Source organism: Gobius niger, assembly GCF_951799975.1.
Source record: "Gobius niger genome assembly, chromosome: 20".
In the NCBI taxonomy this organism is placed as follows: Eukaryota; Metazoa; Chordata; class Actinopteri; order Gobiiformes; family Gobiidae; genus Gobius; species Gobius niger.
The window spans coordinates 5,761,531-5,789,025 of NC_136871.1; the positions used below are offsets into that span (position 1 = coordinate 5,761,531).

The 27,495-nt window shown below is 41.9% G+C and overlaps 1 protein-coding gene across 4 annotated transcripts in view; it reads left to right on the top strand.

Moving 5' to 3' along the window:
- Positions 1 to 9: 9 nt before the first annotated feature.
- ppp4r1l (protein phosphatase 4, regulatory subunit 1-like) overlaps positions 10 to 27,495 on the top strand; it is a 32,341-nt gene continuing 4,855 nt past the window's right edge. The window contains exons 1-17 of one of the 4 annotated variants that reach the window (XM_079579233.1): positions 10 to 239; positions 1,296 to 1,340; positions 1,775 to 1,904; positions 3,655 to 3,761; positions 4,080 to 4,222; positions 5,890 to 6,036; positions 8,581 to 8,688; positions 9,067 to 9,132; positions 10,312 to 10,470; positions 10,819 to 10,943; positions 12,792 to 13,297; positions 17,693 to 18,051; positions 19,227 to 19,313; positions 19,414 to 19,617; positions 22,339 to 22,500; positions 24,178 to 24,278; positions 26,382 to 26,502. In XM_079579233.1, coding sequence (XP_079435359.1) covers positions 233 to 239; positions 1,296 to 1,340; positions 1,775 to 1,904; positions 3,655 to 3,761; positions 4,080 to 4,222; positions 5,890 to 6,036; positions 8,581 to 8,688; positions 9,067 to 9,132; positions 10,312 to 10,470; positions 10,819 to 10,943; positions 12,792 to 13,297; positions 17,693 to 18,051; positions 19,227 to 19,313; positions 19,414 to 19,617; positions 22,339 to 22,500; positions 24,178 to 24,278; positions 26,382 to 26,502 — 2,577 coding nt within the window. In that variant the 5' untranslated portion in view covers positions 10 to 232. The remainder of the gene's footprint in view (positions 240 to 1,295; positions 1,341 to 1,774; positions 1,905 to 3,654; positions 3,762 to 4,079; positions 4,223 to 5,889; positions 6,037 to 8,580; positions 8,689 to 9,066; positions 9,133 to 10,311; positions 10,471 to 10,818; positions 10,944 to 12,791; positions 13,298 to 17,692; positions 18,052 to 19,226; positions 19,314 to 19,413; positions 19,618 to 22,338; positions 22,501 to 24,177; positions 24,279 to 26,381; positions 26,503 to 27,495) is intronic. The other 3 variants (XM_079579234.1, XM_079579235.1, XM_079579236.1) reach the window with 3 other exon arrangements.

Genomic DNA, 27,495 nt, shown 5'->3' on the forward strand with positions numbered 1-27,495 from the left:
TTGGACATACACACAAAGCCGAAAGGCTGTATTTCTGCTCAGCTATGTCGAGTTTGTGCCAAAGCTGACCCACGGCTACCAGAACCACCGTTTAAAGAGACAAAAGAGCGGCGTGCACCAGCATCAGGAAGTACTTTCAGGAAGTAGTTTGCTGCTTGTTTGAGTGACAGCTGTGCCGCGGTGACAGCCCACAGCGGACCGACGGCAGCCCGGAGCCGAGCCGATACTCAAGATGGCAGGTAACCAGACTTTTGCACTGTTTTCTTAACCCTCTCTGACATCCCATCTGCTAGATTAAATACAGCGAATGCTTTTAACAATACAAGAGTGTGAAATTTAGCGCACTTTGTTTCTTATATAATGACTGCATTTGTGGAAAAACAAAGAAGTCTTCGCTTTGGCAAGTCAAGTCAAGCGAAAGGGCTGGACAAGCCGCACTAGCAAACTTAGCGCTACTAGCCAGCTAGCTAAGACAAGCTCCTCAGGGTGTAAAACCGTGCGTCCAGCGCAGCATTTAGCAAAATAACACAATCCACATGGCTGAACCTGATGTCCAACATTTGTTCCGTGTAGTTAGGCTGCTGCATGCTCTCTAAGTTGTGTTTATGATCGAACTGTTGTCATAGCAAAGGCTAGCGAGTTGGCGGAGCTATGCAGCTAACATTAGCCGAGGTGCTAAAGTCATTTTCAGCTCTAAGATGACAAAAGCCTGCTTTATACCTACACAAAGACGAGCTGTGTTTCTTCTGCAAATGTAATCTGGGATATATTTTAAACACACCACATGTTTAACACAATTGAAAACCACAATAAGCCCCTGTGTAAATTGGGATATTGCATTAAAAGCACTCCGAGCAGCCCGTTCAGCTGTAAACACAAGCTCGCCACATGCGGCGTTTTGTCTGGCGTTTTCTGTGTTCTCTTGGTTACTCTCGTTAATACTTTGTTTATTACCATAGTGTAACAAGGCCAATCTAAGCTATATTGGGAATATTTAGTAGTATTAACCTAGACATTTTATGACAGGATATCAGCCGGTTATGTCATGGTGTTAGTGTTACAAAACTGGTAGTTTCCATGTCTTCCTTTTGTGAACTGCCATTCTTTAACAGGCACATAGAAATCTGGCATTTTTTCATTGTTTCGTGCCATGCCTTTGACACAACTAAAACCTGAGCACTCACCTGTTATCATCCAACTTTTTTAACAGTTGCTTATTATGTTTCACATTATTAGACTCCTTCTTGACCACCTCTAGTTTTACTCAGTTGGGCTAAACTGTCTTCTCCTCATAGGTCTATCTTTATATTTTGAAGATGGCCACGACGATTTGGATGACTGTAAGTAACATATTCCACCGACACTGTCTGTGCTGTACATGTGCTAGAACAACTACTTCTTTTCAACATTGAGATTTATGATGAAGTGTCGTCTTTCTGCAGAACGGTGTGAAATTTAAAGCAGCCGACAGTAGTTATTTCAACTTTTGCGCAAGGGTATTATTAGTGTCCAACAATGCTTCTTACAAATCTGTTTTTGGGAAGAAAAATGCAACCTCAGTCAGGACAGCAAACGCCTGTAGCTAAACTAATAAGCAATTGCTGGTGTGAATTTAAACCATTACCATTAATTGAGGTGTAATTTATGCATTGTTCTTTTATTTTATTCTGCTGCTCCTTAACAAGATTATTATGGCATTTTGTATTTGTCAATAACACATTTGTCTTCCAGCTTTATAAAAACGTGCATTAATTCGCCATATTTATTTCTACAGTTGGATTTGATGACTACGGTTCAGAGTGCGACGGCATCCGCATCACAGCTTTCCTTGATGCGGGACAGGACAACCTCACTCCACTTGGGAGGCTAGAGAAATATGCTTTTAGTGAGAATGTTTTTAACAGGTGAGTTTGATTTTGAGCAGCTGAATGCAAGACACTGCTGGAAAAACCTTATTTAGCGATATCAATTTGAAACTGTACCGATGTAAATAGAAGGAGAAAATTGTATTGCAGGTTTTCTTTCATTTAATGTTTGCCAAATAGTTTCAGTTTATGGGTTTATTTTGTTGACATATTGGATAAAGATGTGTGAGTTTAGTTTAGTGTTTGATTAGACTAGGCATTGCTGGGAAAACAAAAAACGTCAATACATCAGGCGAGAAATAGGAACTAAAAATCGATCTGGAGGAAAAAAGCAACTGAGGTTCAAGACTGAAAAATATTGACGTCTGTTCTACTTTAAGAAGACAAGTTGTGACCACAATGAAAGAAAAATACATGAGAAATGTTGAATCAGTTCAATAATGTTCGGGCTATTTATTGGTTTTTCCTGTAGTGTCTCCCCTTAAAGGAACAGGCCACCGTTTTTCCATACTGAGATATGTTCTTGCCAGAGCTTAGACGAGTTGATACGCACCTGTCTGGCCTTTGTGCGTGTCCGTGGAAGAGCTCGCTTCTAACTTCACCCCATTCAGAGCTATAGGAATACACTGGGAGAGGCCAAATGCTACAAACATCTTTGGTCGTTTTGTGTGACTGAGGGCACACAGTTTTTCCACGCTGAGATATGTTCTTACCCGAGCTTACACAGGGTTGATGCCTACCTCTCTGGTCTTTGTGCCCGTGGAAGAGCGCGGTCGCTTCTAACTTCACCCCTGTTTGGAGCTATAGGAATACATTGGGAGAGGCCAAATGCTAAAAACATCTTTGGTCGTTTTGCGTGACTGAGGGCACACACAAAGACCAGACAGGTACGCATCAAGTCGTCTAAGCTCAGGCAAGAACATGTCTCAGTATGGAAAAACGGTGGACTGTTCCTTTTAAAATGTATAATAATAAAGCACCTAGTTCTTCAAATACTGAAAATGGGGGTTGCTTTTGCTCTTGAGATATTGGAGTTGTGTTGACACCTCTCAAAGTGAGAAAATTACCTCGGATTTAAATGCATCCCCTTTGTTGACAACATGTTTTACTAGGAAGTCTCAGAAAGGATGTGCTTGCCCTTTGATCGTAGCGAGGAAGCATCTGCGGAATGGGAAGCGCTCGTCACCTCTCGATGCAGATTAAATGGGATAATGTGTGTGTGGCATCCACTTTTGATTTCACCTCTGGAAGCGGTTTCCCAGTAATCCCGTCGCGCCCGCATTAGACTTAAGCTTTAAGTCTTCAGTGGCCAGTAGTTGAAATCATACAGGAAATGATCACACTACCAACACTCATGTCGGGATGTGTCTTCCTAATGACTGTTCTGCATTCCTGCTCATTCACCAGGCGCGTACCTGCACTAGCTCTCATGCGACAGCTCAAAAAGATTCACAGATTGTGGAAATGTCTATAACTGGGTTGTCCAAATTCGCTTTTGTGGGGGACACTTATTTGCTCCAGTGTTTCCACAATCATTTTGACCTGATTTCCCTTTTTCTTATGAATGCTGTTTGGATGATACTCCGGTGCTGCGTGTCCATTTTTAAAATCTCATCAGGCTCTAGTGTTCTTCCTCTTCACGCTGAGCCTCCCAGGGTGGTCGTGTCCGAGTACAAAGGCGTGTAATGTACTTGACAGCTCTGACAGCGCAGTGTTAACGCGGCACTTGTTTGGCGGAGGTATTGGCAGGCTCCCTCCACTGACTTGAGACCCCCCTTTTGCTTTCTAGGCAAATTGTGGCGCGCGGCCTCCTCGACGTGCTGCGCGAGTTCAGCGACAACGAGAACGACTTCATCAGCGTGATGGAGACAGTCGCTCGGATGTCGGAGGACGGAGGTAAGACGCCTCTCTCGGAAATGAAAAGGCTAATCTACACGGGCAATCCTGCTAATTTGACTTGGAGCTTCACCACCATCTTGTATTATGTTTTGTATATGTGTTCTCTTTTTTTCTCTTATGTTTTGAATTATTCATGTATGTTCGATGAATCAATTTCTGTCCATCTCCTTCTCAAGACCTCGACAAACCTGCTGAACAATTGGCCCTAGTATATTGTATATGTGTTTGAGTGTTATTGCAGTCGCTCTTCAAAGACACGTCTGATTGGAGAGTTTGACGATCTAAATATGTTTCTTTTGTTGATGTTCCCTCCAGAGCCAACGGTTCGGGCTGAACTTATGGAGCAGGTCCCAAACATCGCGATGTTCCTTCACGAGAGTCGGCCCAACTTCCCAGCAGCCTTCTCCAGATACTTGGTGCCCATCGTAGTGCGGTACCTCACAGACCCCAACAATCAAGTGAGTGTCGCACAAGAACGTCTTCAATTATCTTAAAGGAACAGGCCACCCTTGTTCCACACAGAGATATGTTCTTACCTAAGCTTAGCCGAGTTGATACGTACCTGTCTGGTCTTTGTGCGTGACCGTGGAAGAGCTTGATCGCTTCTAACTTCACCCCGTTTGGAGCTATAGGAATATACTGAGAAAGGCCAAATGCTGACAACATCTTTGGTTGTTGTGCGTGACTGGTACGTATCAACTCGTCTAAGCTCAGGTAAGAACAAATCTCAGGATGTAAAAACGGTGGCCTGTTCCTTTAAGTTTAAAGGGCTGCCGAGGCCACATTTTACAGCGTGTGTGCGATTGTTACGTTGTGTGTACGTGAGGTTTGTGGTGAGGTGTGTTTCACTCACGTTATTATAAAACGAGTGTGTGGATTAAACTAATTGGATTATTACAGATGTTTCCCAAAGAAGGGGGCAATTTTATGTTTTCATCCCCACATGGCTAAAGCTAAGGTATGCTAACTGCTAACTTTTTACCATTATGGAGGCACATAAAGGAGTATTTGCTTTATTAAAGGAATAGGCCACCGTTTTTAGACACTGAGACATGTTCTTACCTTAGCTTTGACAAGTTCTTTAGGACCTGTTTGGTCTTCCCCCGTGCCTTCAGTCACGTAAACACAGCGCAGACGGCGTTAGCATTTAGCCTCTCCCCCTCTCCACTATAGCTCCAAAACAGGTCAAGATAGAAGCTACCAAGCTCTTCCACATTTTCCCTATTTAAATATGGTTACGTGAAGTGTTCCACTACAAAGTATAATTACACGAAATTAAACAATGTTGATTTTCTAAGCGGATAAAAGGGGGAACTATATTGTACGGCGTAATAATAACAGGAGTAGTTCGAAATCCACGCAGTAATCTTCACTTTACTGTGCGGATGCCAAATTAGCCAAACCAGTTTTGGAGCTATAGTGGAGAGGGGGAGAGGCTAGATGCTAACGCCGTCTGCGCTGTGTTTACGTGACTGAAGGCACGGGGGAAGACCAGACAGGTCCTAAAGAACTCGTCAAAGCTAAGGTAAGAACATATCTCAGTGTGTAAAAACAGTGGCCTATTCCTTTAAGAGTTACATTAGACGAGAGGAGCGTTATGGTTTGTGAATAGAGCCAGTTACAGCGCTCTTTGTGTCGTGTGGCGAGTGGGACATAAAAAAACTAGACCCACCAGCGATCTCCTCATGGTGTTGTTTCTCGCGAAAAACACTTGTAACGCCGTCCACAAAAACCTGCTTAATCACTTCAAGGAGATTAATAGACTGGTGTGAAAAGAGCTTTATGCACTCCTCTTCGAAAACCTTCTACCACTCAAAAGCTAGAGCTGTGTGTTTTTTAAGTGTCCTAATTTTGCATGAATTGAAACCTAAAGATACAGTGGGTTGTCAGATTCTTGAATGTGATATTGTCTCTCTCAGATGGAGGGCAAGAGGCTATTTTTCTTTGATTCCATTGTATTCCCCAAATAATAAGGGGATATTCATGATCCCTTTATACCACAGCAAAAAGAAAAACTCAAATTAGCAGTCTTTTCTTTTCTGTTATCTCAATTGAATATTATAAGCCAGTACAAAGTTGCCCCATGGAACTCATCCTTTGCATCCCTGTGGTTTTGTGTTCCCAGGTGCGTAAGACCAGTCAGGCCGCGCTGCTGGTTCTGCTGGAGCAGGGCCTGATCTCTAAAGCCGACATGGAGACCAAAGTGTGCCCCGTGCTGCTCGACCTCACGGAGCCCCGCTGTGACGACGACTACAAAATCGAGGCAGTGGCCGTGAGTAATCCTATTTGGCCACGCCAGCATTAATAACTCTCCCTCTACCTTTTCTTATTCAGGCTGTATTTGCACACACATGCCTTTCCATCGTCCGCTCGTTAATCATTCATTTAACTCAAGGCTTGACATTTATTTATGGTTAAAACAAGCATGACGCTGATGGTAGAGCGGAGGCAGGAGCTATAACCAGGAGCAACTCAGCAATTTATGATCTGTGACGGCCGGTTGACTGACTTTCTTCAAACCCCTTTATTTTTTTTTGGGTGGGGGGCTTTTCTGGGTAAATAAAGGTCAAATTTAAAAACAAGCAAACAAGCAAAAAATGTGTTTTGTGTCATTACAAATGTTGGGAATGACGTTGATTCCCAACATTTGTAATGCGGCGTTTCTCACATCGCAGTTCTTCACAGAGATGAGTTTATTAGCTTGTTTCACAGCTTTCAGGGTCACTGCCACAGTGATGCTAACTAGAGCTAGCTCACAGTCGATTAAAATGCTTTATTACATGAAGGGGCTCACAAACCTTTTTAGCTGTGACCCCAAGAACTGATACGTACAACTCTGGACCCTCATCATATTAAGTTATTGCTTCGTATGGAACTTTATGGAAACATTTTAAGTTAATGTGTATTAAAGCAGCTTATTTTAAATATTTGACTATTTATCTATTGACAGTTTTTATGCTATTATATACTTAAACATTTACTAAAAACAGCAGCATTTTTCTCTTCATATCATCTTGAATTCTTCTGGGGACCACCACCCAAGGCCTTGTCACCTTCCCCCACTGTATTACATGGACAGTCTTTTCACAAACCACTGCGTATTCACTGTTCTGAAGGCGTATCAAACACATTTCATGTAACTTCTATTAATAAATGAGTAGAGGCCATGTCAATCAAAGTCCGGCCCTCATTAGTATACGAGATTTCTAAAAGGTTTCTTACAAAAACCCGCCTGGTCTCTGTAATTGCACCTAACCCAGCGTCATCACAGGAGGAATATATAGCTGTAGAAAGTTTAGGAAAATTAGGCACCAGGCTTTAGAGTTGTTTTTGGCGTGTGTAATGGGCAATGCTTGCTTATGGAAGACTAGCTTTTTCTGCTGCCTCTATATATGGAGGTTCTGCAGCAATGTCAACCCCTAGTGTAGTGGCCGTGAACCCACGTCACGAACCACTTGGCTGCAAAGTCATGATGTTGATGACGCGCACAAAACAACTTAAAAATCCACAAAATGCTTGATATCCATTTATTTCCACTATTTGTCATCTTGCTACGGTCAAAAGTAGTGTGCCTTCACACCTTGCAACACCTGGGGCTACTTCTAGGCCCTTTTTATCGGGGTAAAACAAAGACACAGTGGTCGGCGGTCCAAATTAAAAGGTCAAAATGGCTCCTACACCTAGCGTCGTGGTCGTAAAGCAGTGCAGCCAGCAGCCATTGGTAGAGGCCCTTTACATATCCTTTTTTTTCTTTTCTATGATCAAATATTTTGTACATTTTTGCATTATTTCTGTTGCCATGGGATTCAATAACACTGGTGGTCCCCTTTTTTAACTATACCGTCCACTGTGAACCATGATGCCACTAGGGCTGAAACAACTAATCGATTAATCGACAACTAATCGATTATTGAAATAGTTGTCAACTATTTTAGTAATCGATTAATCGTTTTCTAGTAAACACAGACTTAAAAAGAGCAAAAATTACATGAACATTTTTTATTTTTGATGGAAACCTACTTTGTTTTTCAAGTTAGGGTCTGTAGAGTTTTGTACATTGAAAATTTCATAGATATCTGTCTGTGTCACATCCAATTAATAAAGCAGAACTGGCACTAAGAGCCTCCAAAAACACTTTACAACACAGTTTAAGTTTATTCCATCAACATGTCCTCAAGAGATGCCACTTTAGCTTTATGTGATTAAAAATAAATGAAAAAATACAATTTTCATACACCGTTCACAGCCAATCGATTAATCGTAAAAATAATCGGTAGTTTAATCGATTACCAAAATAATCGTTCGTCCAGACAAAAAATCAAAACGAAAACGGTAACCCAATTATACAAGAAGCACATCTTAATGAATAACATGGGATGAAAATGTATAAAATACCCCTGATCTGATGCACTCACCGACACATTGATCACTGCTTAACACTGCTATTGTTGTTCTGACAGAAATGTAGTGTTTTATGGTAAATGGTCTCAACTTATATAGCGCTTTTCCACCTACATTAGGCACTCAAAGCGCTTTACAGCAAGGATCCACTCACCCATTCATACTCTCATTCATACACCAATGTACGCAGACACTGGGGGCAATGTGGGTAAAGTGTCTTTCCCAAGGACACAACGACAATGTGCACTTTCAGGAGGTGGGATTCGAACCCCCGACCCTCCGATCATGAGACGACCCGCTCTACCATCTGTGCCACTGTCGCTCCAGTGCTAATTATGCTAATTACGCTAATTCCACCCCTCCTGAAGCCCGTAGCTGCTGGGATACCCATAGGTGTCGTCTTCTCTTGTCGCAGATCATGTGCAAAGTGGTGACGATGCTGGGCAAAGACACAGTGGAGCACCTCCTCCTGCCGCGCTTCTGCGACCTCTGCAGCGACGCCAGACTCTTCCAAGTCCGAAAGGTAAACTGCCAAACTAGAGGGAAGCAAAAATCTAAGCGTGAAGACAATAGTTATCGGATAAACCTAAGTTTCCACTCTTCCACTGAGGTGCTACTTGTTAAAATTAGTTGATTAAATTTGGACATTAACTCAATATCAAGCCGTCAGTGGTTGTTTTACATCGATTTGTAACACAGTGTGCCGTTGTTTTGGCTTGGAATGTTAATACCTCGTGCGAGTGGTGCCAGTTGCCAGGTGGTATGCAGTAACAAGTTTAGCCCTGTGAGATCTAATTTGTCACTAAGCTGCTGTGTTGGAGTTCAGAATTTATATACAGAAAAAGCATTGCCAAGATGGACATTTGTTACATCTCCTCATTTTTCTTTCTGTTTTTCTCAGGTTTGTGCGGCGAATTTTGGGGAGTTCTGCTCAATTGTTGGGCAAGAAGCAACAGAAAAGCTACTGGTAAGATACAATATGTCCATGAGGAAAAGTTATAACTGTTAACCTCTTAAGGTCAGCACACAATACACGACTTTTATGGCCGATTTTGCTCTAATTCTCAGTCATGCCGAGTCGCGTCTAGTGTGGGGGGGGGCCACGACTGGACTGTAGTGTGGGCGGTAGAAAGATGCGACTAGACTCCAGTCGTTGGAAATCAAACATGTTTGACTTTTAAAGGAACAGGCCACCGTTTTTACATACTGAGATATGTTCGTACCTTAGCTTTGACAAGTTCTTTAGGACCTGTCTGATCTTCACTCGTGCCTTCAGTCACGTAAACACAGCGCAGACGGCGTTAGCATTTAGCCTCTCCCCCTCTCCACTATAGCTCCAAAACAGGTCAAGATAGAAGCTACCAAGCTCTTCCACGTTTTCCCTATTTAAATATGGTTACGTGAAGTGTTACACTACAAAGTATAATTGCACAAAATTAAACAATGTGGATTTTCTAAGCGGATAAAAGGGGGAACTATATTGTAAGGCGTAATAATACCAGGAGTAGTTCGAAATCCGCGCAGTAATCTTCACTTTACTGTGCGGACGCCACATTAAATCATCTCGTGTCAAGGACCTTGACACATAAGTCCTATAGTCTATCCGCACATCTGTAATTGTAGCTATAATAAGCACGCTGCAATAATATGGCGCTTTGTTGTCTATTTTAGCCTGTATCTTCTCTTGTACATGTAAAGAAAGACCGCATAGTATCATGTTTGCTAAATTCTTCTAAAATACTTGCTACTAAAAGTTATTACTTGGTGCATTTACAGTGTATTGCACATTGTATTGCTAATATTATGGCCAATGCATACTTTTAAGTGTAGGTTAGTAGCATTTAGTGGATTTAATGCAGTAACAGTAGATAATGAAGTACCAGAAAGTGTATAATTTCTGCTACTCCCACATCTAGGTAAAATAAGAAGGTTGATCTGGGTTTAGCAGCAGTTTTTGGAGTCCGGTGTTGGTTATTTGGACGATTCCAGCTCGGTGACATTTTATTTTCTTGCTCAAGTTACAGTAAAGGACAGAGTTACAAATGAGCTGATTGTACGGATGCGTCTGTTGCTTCCAAAACTGGACGGCTCGTGTTTGAGGAGTTACGCAGTCTCACGCTTGTTCCTCTTTTGGATGTTGCGACAGATGCCCAAGTTCTTCGACCTGTGCTCCGACGGCCTGTGGGGCATCCGGAAAGCGTGCGCCGAGTGTTTCATGATGGTGTCCAACTCCACGTCTCCAGAAGTGCGGCGCTCAAAGTTATCCCCCCTGTTCATCAGCCTCATCAGCGACCAGTCCCGTTGGGTAAGAACAAACCCGGCTTCCCTCGTGATGGAGTAAGAATTATGAAAGTCGCTTTGTCACACATCATGCTCTCAATTTTGAAACATTTACACCATGTTGGGTAGTTTATTCCTCTTTTTGCAGTTATTAACACATACACTTCATCATCATTTTGTATTCACCAGGGTTAAATGATTACAACAATTCAACATTAGTAACTGCTTTTAATTTTTACCGCTATTGTGCAACCAAAGAGCTGTCCCAATGCCAACAATACAGTTCAAAAATAAAATCGTTTTGTTATTTTGTGCTCGTCACCCCCTTTCACAATGTCCCGTCTGATTCACATCTGTGTGTGTTGGGCCTCAGGTGCGACAGGCAGCCTTTCAGTCTTTAGGACGGTTCATCTCCACCTTCGCCAACCCCTCCAGCACAGGCCTGCGCTTCAGAGAGGACGGCGCTCTGCTCGAGGTGCCCAGGTGTACAACAGACATGTGAGTCCGTTTCTCCTAAACAACAACGTGACCTTTTACAAAAACACACAAATAAAACTTCAACACGTGTCAAAACATACCCGGAGCTGTGTTTCGAGCCGATAGCGAGTCTTTGAGTATTGTTTGTATCTTCTCTAGTGGCTGTTCTTACGCTGCCTTCATGTGCTCTCGTAATTATGGTAAATGCCTAAATGAGTAGAAAACGAACGCAATCTCATATTTTCCAATGGAAACTGGGAGATCATTGTGATGCCCGAGTTCCCGAGATGAGATGACCTTTGACCTCTAAACACAACGGAGAGCACTAATAATACATTATCGTGCCTTTTAGCGGCTCGTTATGAAGCCCATACATTATGCATTTAGCTTCTCCTTTTGAATGTCATCACTTTTTCCACTTAGCGTCATTATAGCAGTTATAGGAGTTGGTCAGCGGTTTGTAAAACACTTCCTCACATGGATTTACGCAGGTTTCCTCTGGGTACTCCGGTTTCCCCTAAAAACATGTAGTAATTATTAGGGATGCACTGATACTGATACCAGTATCGGTTACCGGGCCGATACCACATGCTTCTACTCATTCCGATACCAAAAACTGATACCACTTGACGTGTGGCCGGTGCTCCTACGGGACGCAGCTCTCCGCTGAGGAGAGAAAATAGAAACAAACTGGAGAATTCTTTCGTAGAAATGCAATATTCCACATAGAGCTGACTTTACTACAGACGACACTCCCTAAATCAGAGTCTGTGCTGGATTTAACCAGAGCTAAATGTTGTTAGTGCTGCAGCGTCTGCAGTGTTTACAACATACAGGCTAATGTTGCTAATGTTGCTAAACTAGCCGCTAACTTGCGGCTAACAGTTCTGGCGATTCTTATGCCGTTTTATGCCCAGGGGCTTTTTCATCTGAAAAACTAGCCTGACAATCAAAATGTTGTAGCTACTAAGTTGCTATAAACACACACGAAAATCTACAACAGAGCTGAAGTAAAGGCGAAAAGAGACCATTTATTTGCAATAATAAGTAACCATCTCAATACTATGGTTAAATAGAAATTAGGGCTGAAACGACTAATCGATTACTCGAGGACTAATCGATTATTGAAATAGTCGACAACTATTTTAGTAATCGATTAATCGTTTTCTGGTTCACACTGACTAAAATGGAGCAAAAATTACGTAAAAAATGTAGTATTTTTAATGAAAACCTATTTTGATTTTATATTTAGGGTCTGTAGTGTTTTGTACATTGTAAATTTCATTAATAGAACCTTCAAAAAACATTTCCCTGTAGTTTACTTTGAGGAGCTTTTGGACATGAGCTGTTCTGTCTATGATGGACAGTGCAATAAAAATAAAAAATATATAATGGCATCTGTTCAATTCTGATATAACTTTTCTTAAAAGTGTAGCCTACTTTACTCAATGTAAAATGTAAATGAGTAAATTAACTAAATAATTACTAACCAATCTGCTGTGAAAGTCAGTATATAAAATGCCTTGTACGTGTATCCATACGTGGTATCGGCAAGTACTTAAATAAAAGTACTCGTATTTGTTTTAGAAAAAGTGGTATCAGTCCCTAGTAATTATTTATAGGTTAATCCAATCCTCCAGCCAGGTGATACTGACCAGCATCCTGGCTCCACATCTGGAGATGGGACCCCAGGCGCTGCACGGTCTTATATAGGGATCAAGAGGGGGTGGGGCTTATTTTAGCTCACTCTTAGGATCAAGAAGTCAAGCTACTGAATGTTTTGTCAGCTTTCATTTCTCATTACTGTTTGAAAGCAGGAAAATGTGTGAACAGCAGTTGTTTAATCGTTTTTTTTTCCTCCCACTCCAGTGACTGTTCCCTCAACTCCCTGAACTGCCCCAACTTAAGCCCCCACCACAGCGAGAGGACCATCGCCCACACGCCCCCCAACCAGGACGGGCGCGCCACCCCCTCCCCCGAGCGCTCGCTAAAGGCCGACAGCGAAGACCTGCACGGCTACGACGACAACACCCAACAGCACCAACACCACGCGCGAAGCTTTAGCCACAACCTCCTCAACAACAACAGCGGCAAAACGGAGCAGGCGGACGAGAACTTTAACTCCTTCCACTTTTGGAGATCGCCGCTACCGGACATCACCGACGAACTGGAGATGTTGAACTGTCCGGTGACCACGACGACGCCGAAAGAGGAGGGGAGAGAAGAGGGCGTCGCGGAGGAGCAGTCGGCGCAGGCGATGGCGGAGGAGGCGGGGGACAGCTGCACGCTCGACACGCAGTCCGGTGCCACCAGCGACCAGATACAGAAGGTGCTGGACTGTCTGCAGCCGCACATAGACGACCCCGATGTTCAAGGTGAGCCCGTGCGAAGTTAGCCACAACAACACAACTTCCGATAGTTTCTTAAAGCCACCACGCGTCGAATTTTACCCAATACAGGGCTCTAGACTGCGACCAAAATGCTTGCATATGCGACTATTTTTAGAGAATGTGCAAGTAAAAAAAAAAAGTGGTAGCATCTGTGCGAGCAAAAAAAGAAGGTCTAATAGGCTTTATGAGGAGTGCTGCAAACAATGTTATAAACAGCGTCTCCAGAGCACTCTTCAACACACACTACGCACGCACGTCGCACGCACACACCCAAGCTTCTACTATTATTGAAGAAGTCAGCTGGTAGTTTAGGCTAAGCGTTTTGTCCAGGCAAGTGCCCCACTCTCCCTGTTTGTCCGAGGGACAGGTGAAATACAGACAGCAACAGAAGCCACGTGTCCCGACATGAATTAACCTCTATTACTCTCTGCCAATACGCACTTTCCGACAGTTTATTCCCCACAGTAGTATATTTTCACTTTTATGTTTATGTCCGAGCTTGCCGCTCGGCTGCAGCGGTACCGCCCCAAAAGGCGAGCTCACGAGCGCAGGTCAGAGAGAAGCGCGAGCACGAGAGGAGGAGACAGGAGCAGAAAGAGTTTAGCGGTTTATGTTCCTACCTGAGTTCGCTCTGATCTCCTCGCGGTCAGAAGAAGCTTGTTTTAGAGCGCAAACGTAAAGCTAACAGAGAGCTAACGTAAAGCTAACAGAGAGCTAACGTAAAGCTAACAGAGAGCTAACGTAAAGCTAACAGAGAGTTAACGTAAAGCTAGTTAGCGAACATAAAGCTAACAGAGAGCTAACATAAAGCTAACGGAGAGCTAACAGCTGCTGTTATGACCCGCCCTCTCCCTCAGCCACTTCAGATTGAGCTCCTGTATTTTATTTAGGCTTTAGGCTAAAACAGGTACATTTTGACTGTGATTAATACGGTCTTAATTGGCAGTAATACATAATTTTCTAAGTAAAACAATTGTCAAGGAAGATGAATAATAATGGATTGAAAACACAAAATTAAAGCAGAACAATGCAAAATTATTGATATGAAAAACTCAATTTTAAAAAGTTTTAACATTATTTTAATCATTATTAAGATCAATTATTAGTGATTTTGAACATGTTTAAACGGTCCTTGTTTTAATTTATTAAAATGGTGAATTTTGATATTGTGTCTCAAGTCTGTGCGACCAAAATATTGTCTGTGCGACCAAACGAAAAAGTTGGTAGCACCAGCGCTACTAAAATAAAAGTTAGTCTGGAGCCCTGCATTAAATAAACTAGAAATACAAGCATTTATTTCATGACAGATATTTTCATCATTGAAAAACACCTCATAAATGTACAAACAAACATGAGTTTTTGCTGTGAGCGGCTCAGACATGTAACTAACTCGATTTTTAAAGGAATAGGCCACCATTTTTACACACTGAGATATGTTCTTACCTTAGCTTATACGAGTTCATTTGTTTCTGTCTGGTCGTCATGCGTGCCTTCAATCACGTAAACACAGCGCAGACGGCGTTAGCATTTAGCCTCTCCCTCTCTCCTCTATAGCTCCAAACGAGGTCAAGATAGAAGCTACCAAGCTCTTCCACGTTTCCCCTATTTAAATATGGTTTCACTACAAAGCATAGTTACACAAAATTAAACAATGTGGATTTTCTAAGCGGATAAAAGGGGGGACTATATTGTAGGGCGTAATAATACCAGGAGTAGTTTGGCGTCCGCACAGAAAAGTTAAGATATTACTGCGCAGATTTTGAACTACTCCCCTTTAATCCGCTTAGAAAATCCACATTGTTTAATTTTGTGTAATTATACTTTGTAAGGTAACACTTCACGTAACCATATTTAAATAGGGGAAACGTGGAAGAGCTTGGTAGCTTCTATCTTGACCTTGTTTGGAGCTATAGTGGAGAGAGGGAGAGGCTAAATGCTAACGCCGTCTGTGCTGTGTTTACGTGATTGAAGGCACAGGTAAGCTAAGGTAAGAACATATCTCAGTGTGTAAAAACGGTGGCCTGTTCCTTTAAAGGCTCGGTGTGACTTCCATATCTGCAGCACGGTAGCTCAGGAAGTCTCAGCGTGTTCTCATGGCATAGTCTTTCCAATGTGAAGGGCCAAATCATTATTGGAATTTAGCGCAAAAGTGGCTTTTTATGAATGTGGTTTTCGTTTTCACAGGCCAACTAGAATTGGCCCTCAATAAGTGTAAATTTGGACGTCAATAGTTCAGCTGTTCTAACACCTTCTATTCTCACAACCCATGATTACAGCTCTGTCTTTACAAAACAATTATCAACGTCCTTCATCGCTGCGTACAAAGACGGTGCCAGTGAACCCTCAGTTTTAGCTCTCACTACTGAAATATCCTTTTGTTTACACTGCAGTACTATAGTTGGACAGCATGTGTTTAATTTAGTTTTGTATTATATTTTTGTGTTTGGTAAAACCTGTTTCTCAGTCAAATTGACAAAGTTCTCGTCATTTTGCTCCGTCATTGTTGCGGTTTCATGTAGGAGTTGGTGATGATATCAGACCATCTTCACAGTCTCCAGGGCTGATGATCTGGCATTTTTGTGAAATTGTTTTATCACGATCCAAAGTACTTCCACAGTCGACTCTTTTTCTGCTTCTGTCAGGGCGGAAAACAAAAGCCCAAGCTTTTTCATCCGAAATGTCAAAGTCTTTGGCTTCTCTGCGTTTTTACACGGGAGCTGGACTCCTCTATTCTGAGCTTTTTAAACCCGGCTTTTTCTGTCTCAAACTCTGTTGGCCCCTCACCCTCGGGCGGCTGATCTGTGCGGACGTCCCACCTTGTGTTTTTTTTCCTGGCTCGCGTTGCCACCGTGTCCTTTGTCTTTGTAGCACTGTCAGACGCTTCTCAATTGTGTAGTTAAAATCCTGGACAATGTTCACAAGTATCTAATGCTGACAAAGTGCTTCTCGTTTACCTTTTGCTCATTAAAAGTCACAGAAGTTATAATATAGCAAGTGTGAAAGGGTCAGATAGTGACACAGATTCATTTTATCTTTTTTGATAGTGTTGATAGTGAGTTTGCAATAGGGATGGGAAACTTGGGTACCTCACGATAACGATATGCTCACGATTAGGGCTGCAACTAACGATTATTTTGTAATCGATTAATCTATAGATTATTTTTACAATTAATCGATTAATCGCTTGACTGTGAATGGTGTAGGATTTTTTTTTTTAATCACATTATAGCTTAAGTGGCGCTGTTTGAGGATGTGTTGATGGAGTAAACTAAAGGGAAATGTTTTTTGAAGGCTCTATTAGTGAAATTTACAATGTACAAAACACTACAGACCCTAAATATAAAATCAAAGTAGGTTTTCATCAAAAATACTACACTTTTTATGTCATTTTTGCTCCATTTTAGTCTGTGTGAACCAGAAAACAATTAATCAATTACTAAAATGGTTGTCGACTATAATAATCGATTAGTCATCAATTAATCGATTAGTCGTTTCAGCCCTACTCACGATACGCCGATACTGCGATAATCGATATATCGCAACAATGACCTGCAATAGGTTGATTTTTAAAGAAACGTGCAATTTTTTAAATCTTTTTTTTAACCTACTATTCATGATTTACATCTGTCTTCATGTGCTTTGTTCCCCCTTTTTAAATAAGTGAATAAATAATCCCTGACTTACTGAAAATTAAACTTGTAGTGCTGCCCTCTACTGTTCTTATTGAATTCTTGATCATTATTGGCCTCTATTGACTGACAGCAGTGGAGCAATGACCTCATTGATATGCATGAAGTTGATCATTAACATGTGTGACGTAATCAAAAGTATCGATATCGGAATAAAAAGGTATATCGCTTTATAGATATATCGTCACCCCAATATGTTTCTGTGTTGATTAATGTGACAAATGTGTACTTTTCTCTCATATCTTTCTCTTCTTCAGTTGGGATTGGGATTTAAGCTCTATTTGGCATCATAAAATTATTGTTTATTGTTTATTGAAAGGATCCCCATTAGCACAGTCATGCGGTCGCTATTCTTCCTGGGGTCCCACTAAATCCATTCACAAAAAGTATAAACCGTATTAAAATCCATACAAAATGCGTATCAATACTTCTGTATATCCTACGGAAAACCCAAAAAACTGTACATAAAAGTAGTATAAAATAATCGTGATAAAACTGTTAGTGTGATTTCATACTAAAAAAATGTGTGAATCGATTTTCGGTTAAGAAGAAATAGGCTCGCAAAATAAGATCACAGATTAAAGTAAGAGTCCGCACAGCAGTGAAGGCTCCCAATTTTCGCCCGCCTGTAGTTTCACGTTATATTTTCAGCTGTTTGATGGTAACATATTGACCCGTGTTCCCCCCGCAGCTCAAGTGCAGGTCTTGTCCGCCGCCCTCAAAGCCGCGCAGCTCGACAGCCCGTCGTCCACGGCCGACGACAGCCCCACCACGGAGAGCTCATCGCAGGACAGCAGCGACTCGGACAGCCCCTCGGACGAGTGCAAGTCCATGGAGCTGCAGTCGGAGGAGAGCGAGGGGGACAGCCCCACGGAGGAGGAGGAGGGGCATCCCGTCGAGGAGCAAGCGGAGTCACCCCCCACAGAGCCCAGTCCGGAGATATGTCCCGAGTCCAGCCCCGAAACGGATCCGGTCCAAGAGCAGGGCGACGAGGAGGGGAACAGGCCTGTGGAAAACCAGGAGGACTCGCCGCCAGATTCACCTCTGCTGGTAAGAGAGAGTCCCCACACAAACCTCTTATTTTGAGATGTTTATTTTAGGGATGCACCGATACCACTTTTTCTAAAACTGATACGAGTACTTGGATTTAAGTACTCGCCGATACCGAATACCGATACGAGTACAAGGCATTTTCTTCGACATTCTTACTTTTTTCACCGCAGATTGGTTTGTAATTAGTAAATTTACTCATGTGCATTTCATAAAGTAAAGTAGGCGACACATTTAAGAGCAGTTATATTAGAATTGTGCTGATGCCATTTATTTATTTTTATTTTCATTCAATATATATTTTTTTTTTATTGCACTGTCCATCATAGACAGAAAATCCCATGTCCAAATGCCTGTGCTTTATTCATTTATGTATTTTTATTTAACAATAGTATTGAGATGTTATTTAAATGGTCTCTTTTCGTCTTTACTTCAGCTCCGTGTGGATTTTCTCGTGTGTTTTGTTGCAACTTATCCAGTAGCTACAGTGTTTTCACTGTTTTGCTGCAGCTCATTTTCGCTCAATATAAACATGCTGTATCTCTTTAATTTGGATTTTCTGAGGACTTTTTAGTCGCTGGGTTAGTTTTTCAGATGAATAAACCCCTGGGCATAAAATGGCGTCAGAATGGCCAAAACCGCTAGCCGCGAGTTAGCAACGTTAGCCTGTATGTTGTAAACACTGCAGACTCCACACTGCAGCACTAACAACATTAAGCTCTGGTTAAATCCAGCTCAGACTCTGGTTTAGAGAGCGCAGCCTGTAATAAAGTCAGCTCTATGTGGATTATTGTATTTACATTGAAGAATTCTCCAGTTTGTTGCTTCTTCTCTCCTCAGCTGAGAGCTGCGCCTCGTAGCAGCGCTGGCCGCACGTCTAATGGTATCAGTTTCTGGTATCGGGACCTCATGAATGAGTACGAATATGAGTACAAGCATGTGGTATCGGCCCGATACCCGATACTGGTATCAGTATCGGTGCATCCCTATTTATTTTCTTTATTTCTTTCTACTTCATTATTGCCGATCAACATTTACTGACAAAGCACTTCTCAGGGTTACAGACGTTGACATGATTATTGGCCATGTGCTTATGACACTTGTGCGATTCCTAAAACTGTCCTATCGATGTTTTCAAGGCCTCACCCCTTAATGTTGTGTTGACATTTCCACAGGAGTCTGAGCTCATCGAGAGCGTTGAAGACGAGGGAATCGAGGACACAGTTCACAGTCCCACGTGTGACGACAAACCCAAGATCCAGGTCTGCCTTTTTCACGTATTGATTTATTGCCGTTTCCTCCCTCATGCTGATGATGATTTCCACACACTGTGCCGCTCTCGTCTCCCTCTTTGATGCCTAGTTTGTATGTGTGTCGCAGAATGTGATCCCCCAGCAGCTCTTGGACCAGTACCTCTCCATGACGGACCCGGCCCGAGCCCAGACGGTGGACACGGAGATCGCCAAGCACTGTGCCTTCAGCCTGCCCGGGGTGGCCCTCACCCTGGGCCGACAGAACTGGCACTGCCTCAAGGACACCTACGAGACGCTGGCCACAGACGTGCAGGTGAGGCCACAGGAATGAGCAGCATGGTGGAAATAAACACGGATTCTCACACACCCAGGTAGATGCAGTAAATACGCAAAGAATCGAGACAGTTGGTCACTTTCCACCAGCTGATGTTTAACCAAATTACTTCTTCTGGTCCAGAGTTGGTGGCTGGATTTCCTATATCAGACGGTTATCAGTTGATGTAGCGCCAATAAAAGCTGATATCTCCGGGACCGAAAGTGATACAGACTTCCCTTTTTGCGTTTGGAAAGAGCGAAGTCAGGGCTTTAAAACACGTCTTCCCACAACTTCCTTGGCATCAGGGGAGCAGAGACACATTGCGATGAAAATTGGTTAGCTACATGTTTGTTTAAAGGATCTATATCATGCTATTTTAGCCATTCCAAAGTTAAGTATAGGCATTTATATGAATGATTGTACCTCTACCGCTATTGAGCACTCATTTTTGTGATAAATATAAGTGTTTTCTGGAGGTATTTTTCAAACCCGGAAGACACAACGCTTCGATTCAGTTAACTCCGCCCCCTCTCTCCGCACATACTTTACCGTAATATAAATAAACAACAATAAGTGAAGTTACTTCACGATGTAGTTATACGGAGTAGACATCTGCAACACAGCTTCATAAATGGCTAACACACAAGCTAACACACACACGCTAACACACAAGCTAATATGCTAACCCGCGTTTGGACTGACTCACCGCTCTGCTCCATCGCTGTTTACATTACGGGACTCGCGTTGGTTATAAAAGTTAATCCACTTTGATTCAGGCGAAGGTTCCCCAAACATCCATCAGAGACAGTCACAGAAAAACAATATTTTGGTGATAGTCGCTGAATCCCGGGGAAAAAAACAACTTCAAGTGGCCTCTTCTTGAAAAAGGTTGAATAAACTCCGTAGCCAAATGCGCTTCTTTTTCTCCGTGACATTATCGTTAGTTAAGAATAAAGAACAGGTGTGTCCAGTTATAACGAGCTCCATCTTCAGCTGCAGCGCAAACATGACTGATCTGTTCAGACGCTCAGGGGATGTGTTTGTTTTGGCCACAGCTGACCTGGAAGCACCTCGGGCACATCCTTTTTATTTATTTTTTTCCCTTTTTTCTCTCTGGGGGTGTTTTTGATAAGGAAATAGCATAACAACATGGCTAAAAGCTCTAAAATAAAAAGTCGATTTTGCATGATACAAGTTTCACTAAACCTCAGTCAATATGGACGACGTGTATGTCATTTTGAAGCACAGAACCTGGAGAATTCAATCGCTGAGCAGTGTTGATTTTGTCAACATATTTTAATTTAGTTTTAGTCTTAGTCTTTTGACTAAAATGTGGCCATACCGCCTATGCTCTGCCCAATCCCATCAGACCTTGGAAGCTAAGAAGGGAAGGGCCTGGTCGGTACTTGGATGGGAGACCGTTTAGTAACACCAGGAAGCCTAGTGAATGTAGTGAGTGAGTGGTTGGTGGTGGTCGGAGGGGCCGATGGCGCAGACTGGTTGCCTCGCTTCTGTCAGTCTACCCCAGGGCAGCTGTGGCTACAATAGTAGCTTACCACCACAGGGTATGGAGTGAATGAATAGTGCAATGTAAAGCGTCTTTGAGTGTCCAGAAAAGCGCTATATAAAACCAATGCATTATTATTATTATTAAAATGTTATTTAATTTTATTCGAGATTTAGTTGAAAAAATCTTTTCAATTTTAGTCTAGTTTTAGTCGACTAAAATTGCATGTCAATGTTGTCGACTAAATTTAAGACTAATTTAGTCGACTTTACATTTATAATATTCAGGATAATCATATTTAATCAGGTCCTCTGCTTCATGGAGCTGATCCTTTAACAGAGGATTTACATGATCTGAGGCTCTTTCAGACGCTCAATAGAAGTTTGGATGATTTTAGTCTCTCCTTTTCATTTTTATTTAGTCTGATTTTAGTCGACTAAAATATCTGGACATTTTAGTCATAGTTTTAGTCTCATGAAAAACTTTTAATTTAGTTTTAGTCCAATTTTAGTCGTTAAAAATATCACTTTGACTAAAATTAAGACTAAATATTTTAGTCGACAAAATGAAAAAATTTTGCTGAGTAGGGCAGGGGAAAAAATTTATTTTATTTATAAAAATCGAGTTGGTAGGTCAAATCTATGCATTTTTTTTTATTTATTTTTTTTGGCGATTTTTAAGATTTATTTAATTATCATTGTTATTTTGGATATATAGAGATATATAGATAGTTCTCTGCCCTAAACTCAGAGGAAGGAGGTCCTGCTGTACAAGAAAAACAGAGCCCACCTCAGGATTTTTTGTTGTTTTATTGCTCACTGCACAGTGACTTTTCAGTTACAGAAAGAGTTTCCCGTAAATCAAATTTATGTAAAAAATCCCCGATTTTTTTGGGAAACATATCGCCAGGCTCTATCGTTGAGTTAGTTTTAACCTCCGTAATTGTATTTTTAATGCCGCAGCTAGTAACAGTATGCTAATGCTAACAACAACTAATCAAAGCTGGGGTTGAAACTATGACTATACTTAAAAAGATTACAGCTGTACAGTTTGAGCCGAGTCATCTTGTGCTTGTTGTGCAATGTGCCATTAATAAATCAACACAAGAAAAGTAAATTAGCTTGTACGTGAGTCACACTTAAATTACTATATTGAAGTCGGTGACTCATGTTGATTGTTCGTGTCTAACATCTTGCACGGTTTCTCCACAGTGGAAGGTGCGGCGGACCCTGGCCTTCTCCATACATGAGCTGGCGGTGATCCTGGGCGACCAGCTGACCGCGGCCGACCTGGTGCCCATCTTCAATGGTTTCCTCAAAGATCTGGACGAGGTTCGAATCGGGGTGCTCAAACACCTCTACGACTTCCTCAAGGTACAAGCAGCTCCCCGTGTCCATGAATGTACGAGTGAGGAGTTCATTCTGGTCTTTTCACGCAATAATTCTGAAAGGAATCGTCTGAAACAAAGTCAGTGTGCTTCTCACTATAATGGTAAATGCTTTAATACATATTGGTCAATCAGGATCATCTGCAATAGATAATCTCAGTCAATTATCGGAAAATATGTTATTTTCTCTATTTAACCTCTAAGCCTCTAAAGTATAATTTGTCACACCAGTTTTTGTTGTTCAGCTGTTTTTAAACTGTGGCCGGAGCAGAATTTGATGCTCCTAACTTTATAACTTTGAAATGAATTGCTATTGAATCAGATTTTCAATCTGAATGGTTGCAATTTGTAAATTAGCAATAATAGTTATTTAGTATTTAGTTTCCCTTGGAACGTCAAAAACATATCGCCTTCCCTGTAGTTTAGACCCGAAAAATACCCTTTTCTAATTTATGTTTCTTCTGTTAAAGTGCCTGTGACACATAAGACACATTTTTTTTGCTAAAACTTATTTAACACAATAAAATAAAAAATAATAAGATAATAAAAGTCTGAATTTGTGTCAGCAGTGAGAATTTTGCAACCTCCTGTATAAGCAGATATTACACACATATAAGTTTCTACACATATATATATACACACATTCCCACTATTTTTTGTTTTATACAACAAAACACGGGTACGGTATATTTGCACATAGATTATTATTATTTTGTCAAGGTTTAAGTTTAGCACCCTATTCATTTAGATTAGTTTTTTGCATGAAACTACAGTTTTTTTTACTTGCCAAAATGAACACTGCTAAGCATCATCAACCATGTTTAAATACTTATTGGGGGGGATCCAATAATTGTTTACATCTTATTTTCAGTCCATATCAATACATGTTATTGCCTGCCATTCATGTCCAAAATAGTCTTTGAGGGGGGATCAGTCGTTTACGAAATTGTCCAAAGTTCCATCCAGTGCATTATGTAATCTTTCGTATGGTAACAGTGAGTTTCTCACGCCCAAGAGATAAAGTAGGAGAGTGTTCTTTAATCCAGACTTGTAGTATGGAGAGGCGAGCGGCGAACAACATTATGAGCATTGGTTTCGTTTCTGGCTCGCAGTTGCTTACACCAAGAATACACAATATAGGGTCAGGTGGCACTTTAATCCCAAACACTTTTTCAATTTCCTGAACATCCGAAGACCAGAATGAGGCAATTAAAGGCCAGGTTCACATTAAGTGGAAATAAGTTCCTGTGTCCGTTTTACATTTCAGACAAAATTCTGTACATGTGTTATATTTGCTCCGGATTAAAGGAGTCACATGCAGCTTGTTAATGATTTTATATTGTACTGCATGTCATTTGCTTGATTTAGTAATTTGTCTTGCATGGTCTAATACTTTGCTCCATATCTGGTCTTCCAGTTGAACACCAAAGTCAAGTTCCCAGTTTTGTTTAATACTTATTAAACCTTTGCTATTTGCTGCAATTTGATCATAAATGTGTGTCGTTATTTTACTTTTCAATGCAGCTGCCTTTAATAAGATGATATCTAGCACATTTGTATAGCATATTGTTAACAGATTTCTAGTCGAAGTCGAGCACAGAGCAGGAAAGCCAGTTTGTTGTTGCATGAAAACTAACCTTTTTTCCTGTGTGCGTTTGTTCAGCTCCTCCACGCCGACAAGAGGCGAGAGTACCTGTACCAGCTGCAAGAGTTCATGGTGACGGACAACAGCCGCAACTGGAGATTCAGATACGAGCTGGCAGAGTACGTCCGCCGCGTCACACACCCGCCGCTCCGCATTAGCCCCGCTCGCCGCCGATCAGGCCGCGACGGAGCGATGTTTAACGCGATTCGGCTCGCTGTGACCGCGCGCGAGTCCGTTGGTTCGGATTTGAACCCAGGTTTAGCAGCTCAGTGGATTGATTTTGTTGAGCAATGGCCCCAGGGTTCGGAGGGTGTTTTTTTTCCAAATTCACCAGGGCCAGTTGCGCAAGTTCGCTAAAGTGTCCTCCGCGAACCACGTCATAGGTTCTTCGCATGTGAACATCTGCAAGGTTTGGCTGACATTGTGGAAACGGGTGGCTGTTTCCTATTAACAGTTGGCTGTGTCTCGGCAAAATAAATAAGCTTATGTGGCTGCAGTGGACAAAAAGCAGCTGGCAGACAATGACTAACAACATGTAAAAATGTGAGTACAGGAAGAGACTCGTGTTCATGAAAGTTTTGAAGCTGAAAGCCCAACATTAATTTGATGCAGAACGTGCTGAACCGTTTGAACCAGGGCCGTACGCAGAAATATTTAAAGCAGTACTAAGTAACTTGTTTACCTTAATAACTCCTTTTCTTTGTCCCTCTGGGGGTAATACAAGTGATAATGTGATGATTGGGGGGGGGTCTCTCATCTCCCCCTGGTGTCTCTGGCCAGAAAACCACAATTGCAACTTCCTGCACTGGGTCGGAGTCACCAATGCACACTAATAAAATCACGAAGAAGAAGCAAACAGGCTAACGGGCAAAGCTAATGGGGGGCTAGCGCCACTTAAACCGTATTTACAGCCAAGTTTGAGTGACAAAAATAATCTCCATTGTGTAATTGGATGTACAATGTCCCTCTGTCCCTTTGTTCGTGAGAGTAAAAATACTATGCTGACAGAAAAGACAATTAGTGAGTAAGAAAGTTGCTTAGTTCTGCTTTAATGGTGCAAACACAGGCTCCAGAGAACACAATACATGACAATACATGGATCTGAACCCAAGTTTGCTCATGAATTGACTCCATTTGTATGAGCGTGAAGTCTCCTCACGCGGCACAGAGACGTACAAGGTTAAGATATACTTTATTAATCCCCTATAGTGAAATACATTCTCTGCATTTGACCAGTGTTAATTTTGACAACATATTTTAATTTAGTTTTAGTCTTAGTCTTTTGACGAAAATGTAATTCGATTTTAGTCTAATTTTAGTCAAAAAAATATTTTGTTTTAGTCGACTAAAATTAAGACTAATTCAGTCGACTTTGCATTGATAATATTCATTATAATCATATTTAATCTTGTTCCTCTGCTTTATGGATTTGCTCCACATGAACAAAGCTCAGAGCTGATCCTTTGGCAGAGACTTTACATGATCTAAGGCTCTTTCAGACTGTAGAAGTTTGGATGATTTTAGTCTCTCCCTTTCATTTTTATTTAGTCTTATTTTAGTCGACTAAAATATCTGGACATTTTAGTCATAGTTTTATTCTCATGAAAAACTTTTAATTTAGTTTTAGGCGAATTTTAGTCGCGTCAAAAATAACACTTTGACTAAAATTAAGACTAAATATTTTAGTCGACGAAATTAACACTGCATTTGACTCATCCTCAATGCCGCTGGGGCGACCTGTAGGAGCAGTGATGATGTGAAGCCAGGCTAATGGTCAGAAACGCCTGGCCAGAGGATTCATCTATTCTACATGTTTTTAGTGGTAGGGGAAAACAGAGCACCTGGAGGAAACCTACGCAGACACGGGTAGAACATTCAAACTCCACACAGAAACGCCCCATCCTTGGTGGGAATCGAACCCGGGCCTTCTAGCTGTGAAGCACAAGCGCTAAGTGCTGTGCTACCTACTTACTTACCTACTTATGTGTGTTGTAGCTCGTCTTTCTCATCGTTCTCCTTGTATGCGGATTGTTTTTTGTCAGCTGTGTTGATAAAGCAGCATCACAAATACTGTACAAATCCATTCGATCACAGCGTGCTGCCACAGAGCACTTAAAGCACAGCGTGTTATAAGTGTGTAGGAAGAGTCGGCACTGATCTGAACTAATCTGCCTAGAATAAAGTAATCATCATTTTAATTTTCTTTGTCTTTGTTCCTGTAGGCAGCTCATCTTGATCATCGAGCTGTACAGCCACTACGACGTGTACGACTACCTCAGGCAGATCGCGCTCACACTGTGCTCAGACAAAGTGTCCGAGGTCCGGTGGATCTCCTACAAACTGGTGAGTCCCACACGGATCCAGGAGAGCGGGATTATTCCGATTTCTCAGACCTGGAGGCTGGTGAATGACCTCTGAGTGGCTAAAGGCGAGCGGTGATTTGGTTTCCGCTTCGGGGCGTGCAGCCAGGTGAAGATAATGACGGTCTGACGTCACTGCAGTGTTAAAGTGCCATTAACCTTTATCAAAGGACGGAGCGCTGTTTACTCAGGACACTAATTGGCCACGTGCTCCATGTGCCCCTGACGTGTGTCCAATTATGATGGCAGATAACGAGCTTTGGAAATCACACAGGCCAATGTTAATGCACAGAAGGAGAGCTTTTTTTAATTATATTGGTAAACACACAACCATAGTCTCACGTCTTATTTGTTTATTTAAAGGGGCTAGATGCAAGTTTGCCATTTTATACTCACTACTGCCACCTCAGGTCATATGTGTAACTGCACCTTCTATATTAAGCTCATGCATGACCCGAATTAACACCTTTTTGAGTGACAGTGCAGGATTTTAGAGGCAGTCGTGGTGAACAGGTCTGAGCTCATTCTACACATTAGGACATGGCTAGAACATGTAGGGGGAGGAAAACACTTAATTTTAACATTTTTAAACTCCGTATAGTCCCTTTAAGGGGGGGTATTATGCAAAATGGACTTTTTCAAGCTTTAAATCGTGTTATTATGTCATTCCCTCATTAAAAACATGCCTGAAGTGTTGCCTTGGCACATTCACGTATTTTTGAGTAATCTGTAAAAACTCTGATGGCGGCCATTTTAGGGATAGGTTTGCCTGAGTCCTCCTAGGAACGCCCCCACCTCCTGGAGACGCCTCCGAGCTTTCGTCACCAGCCGAGTAACCAACCACTGCTCCTCAGCAGAACCCCCTCCCCACTGATGCCACAGACAGCGTGTGGAGGGGGCGTGTCGGAAAGGGTCAGAGGTTCTTAAAGAGACAGAGGCCTATTTCAAGACATTCACTACAGCCATTTTGAGAGAG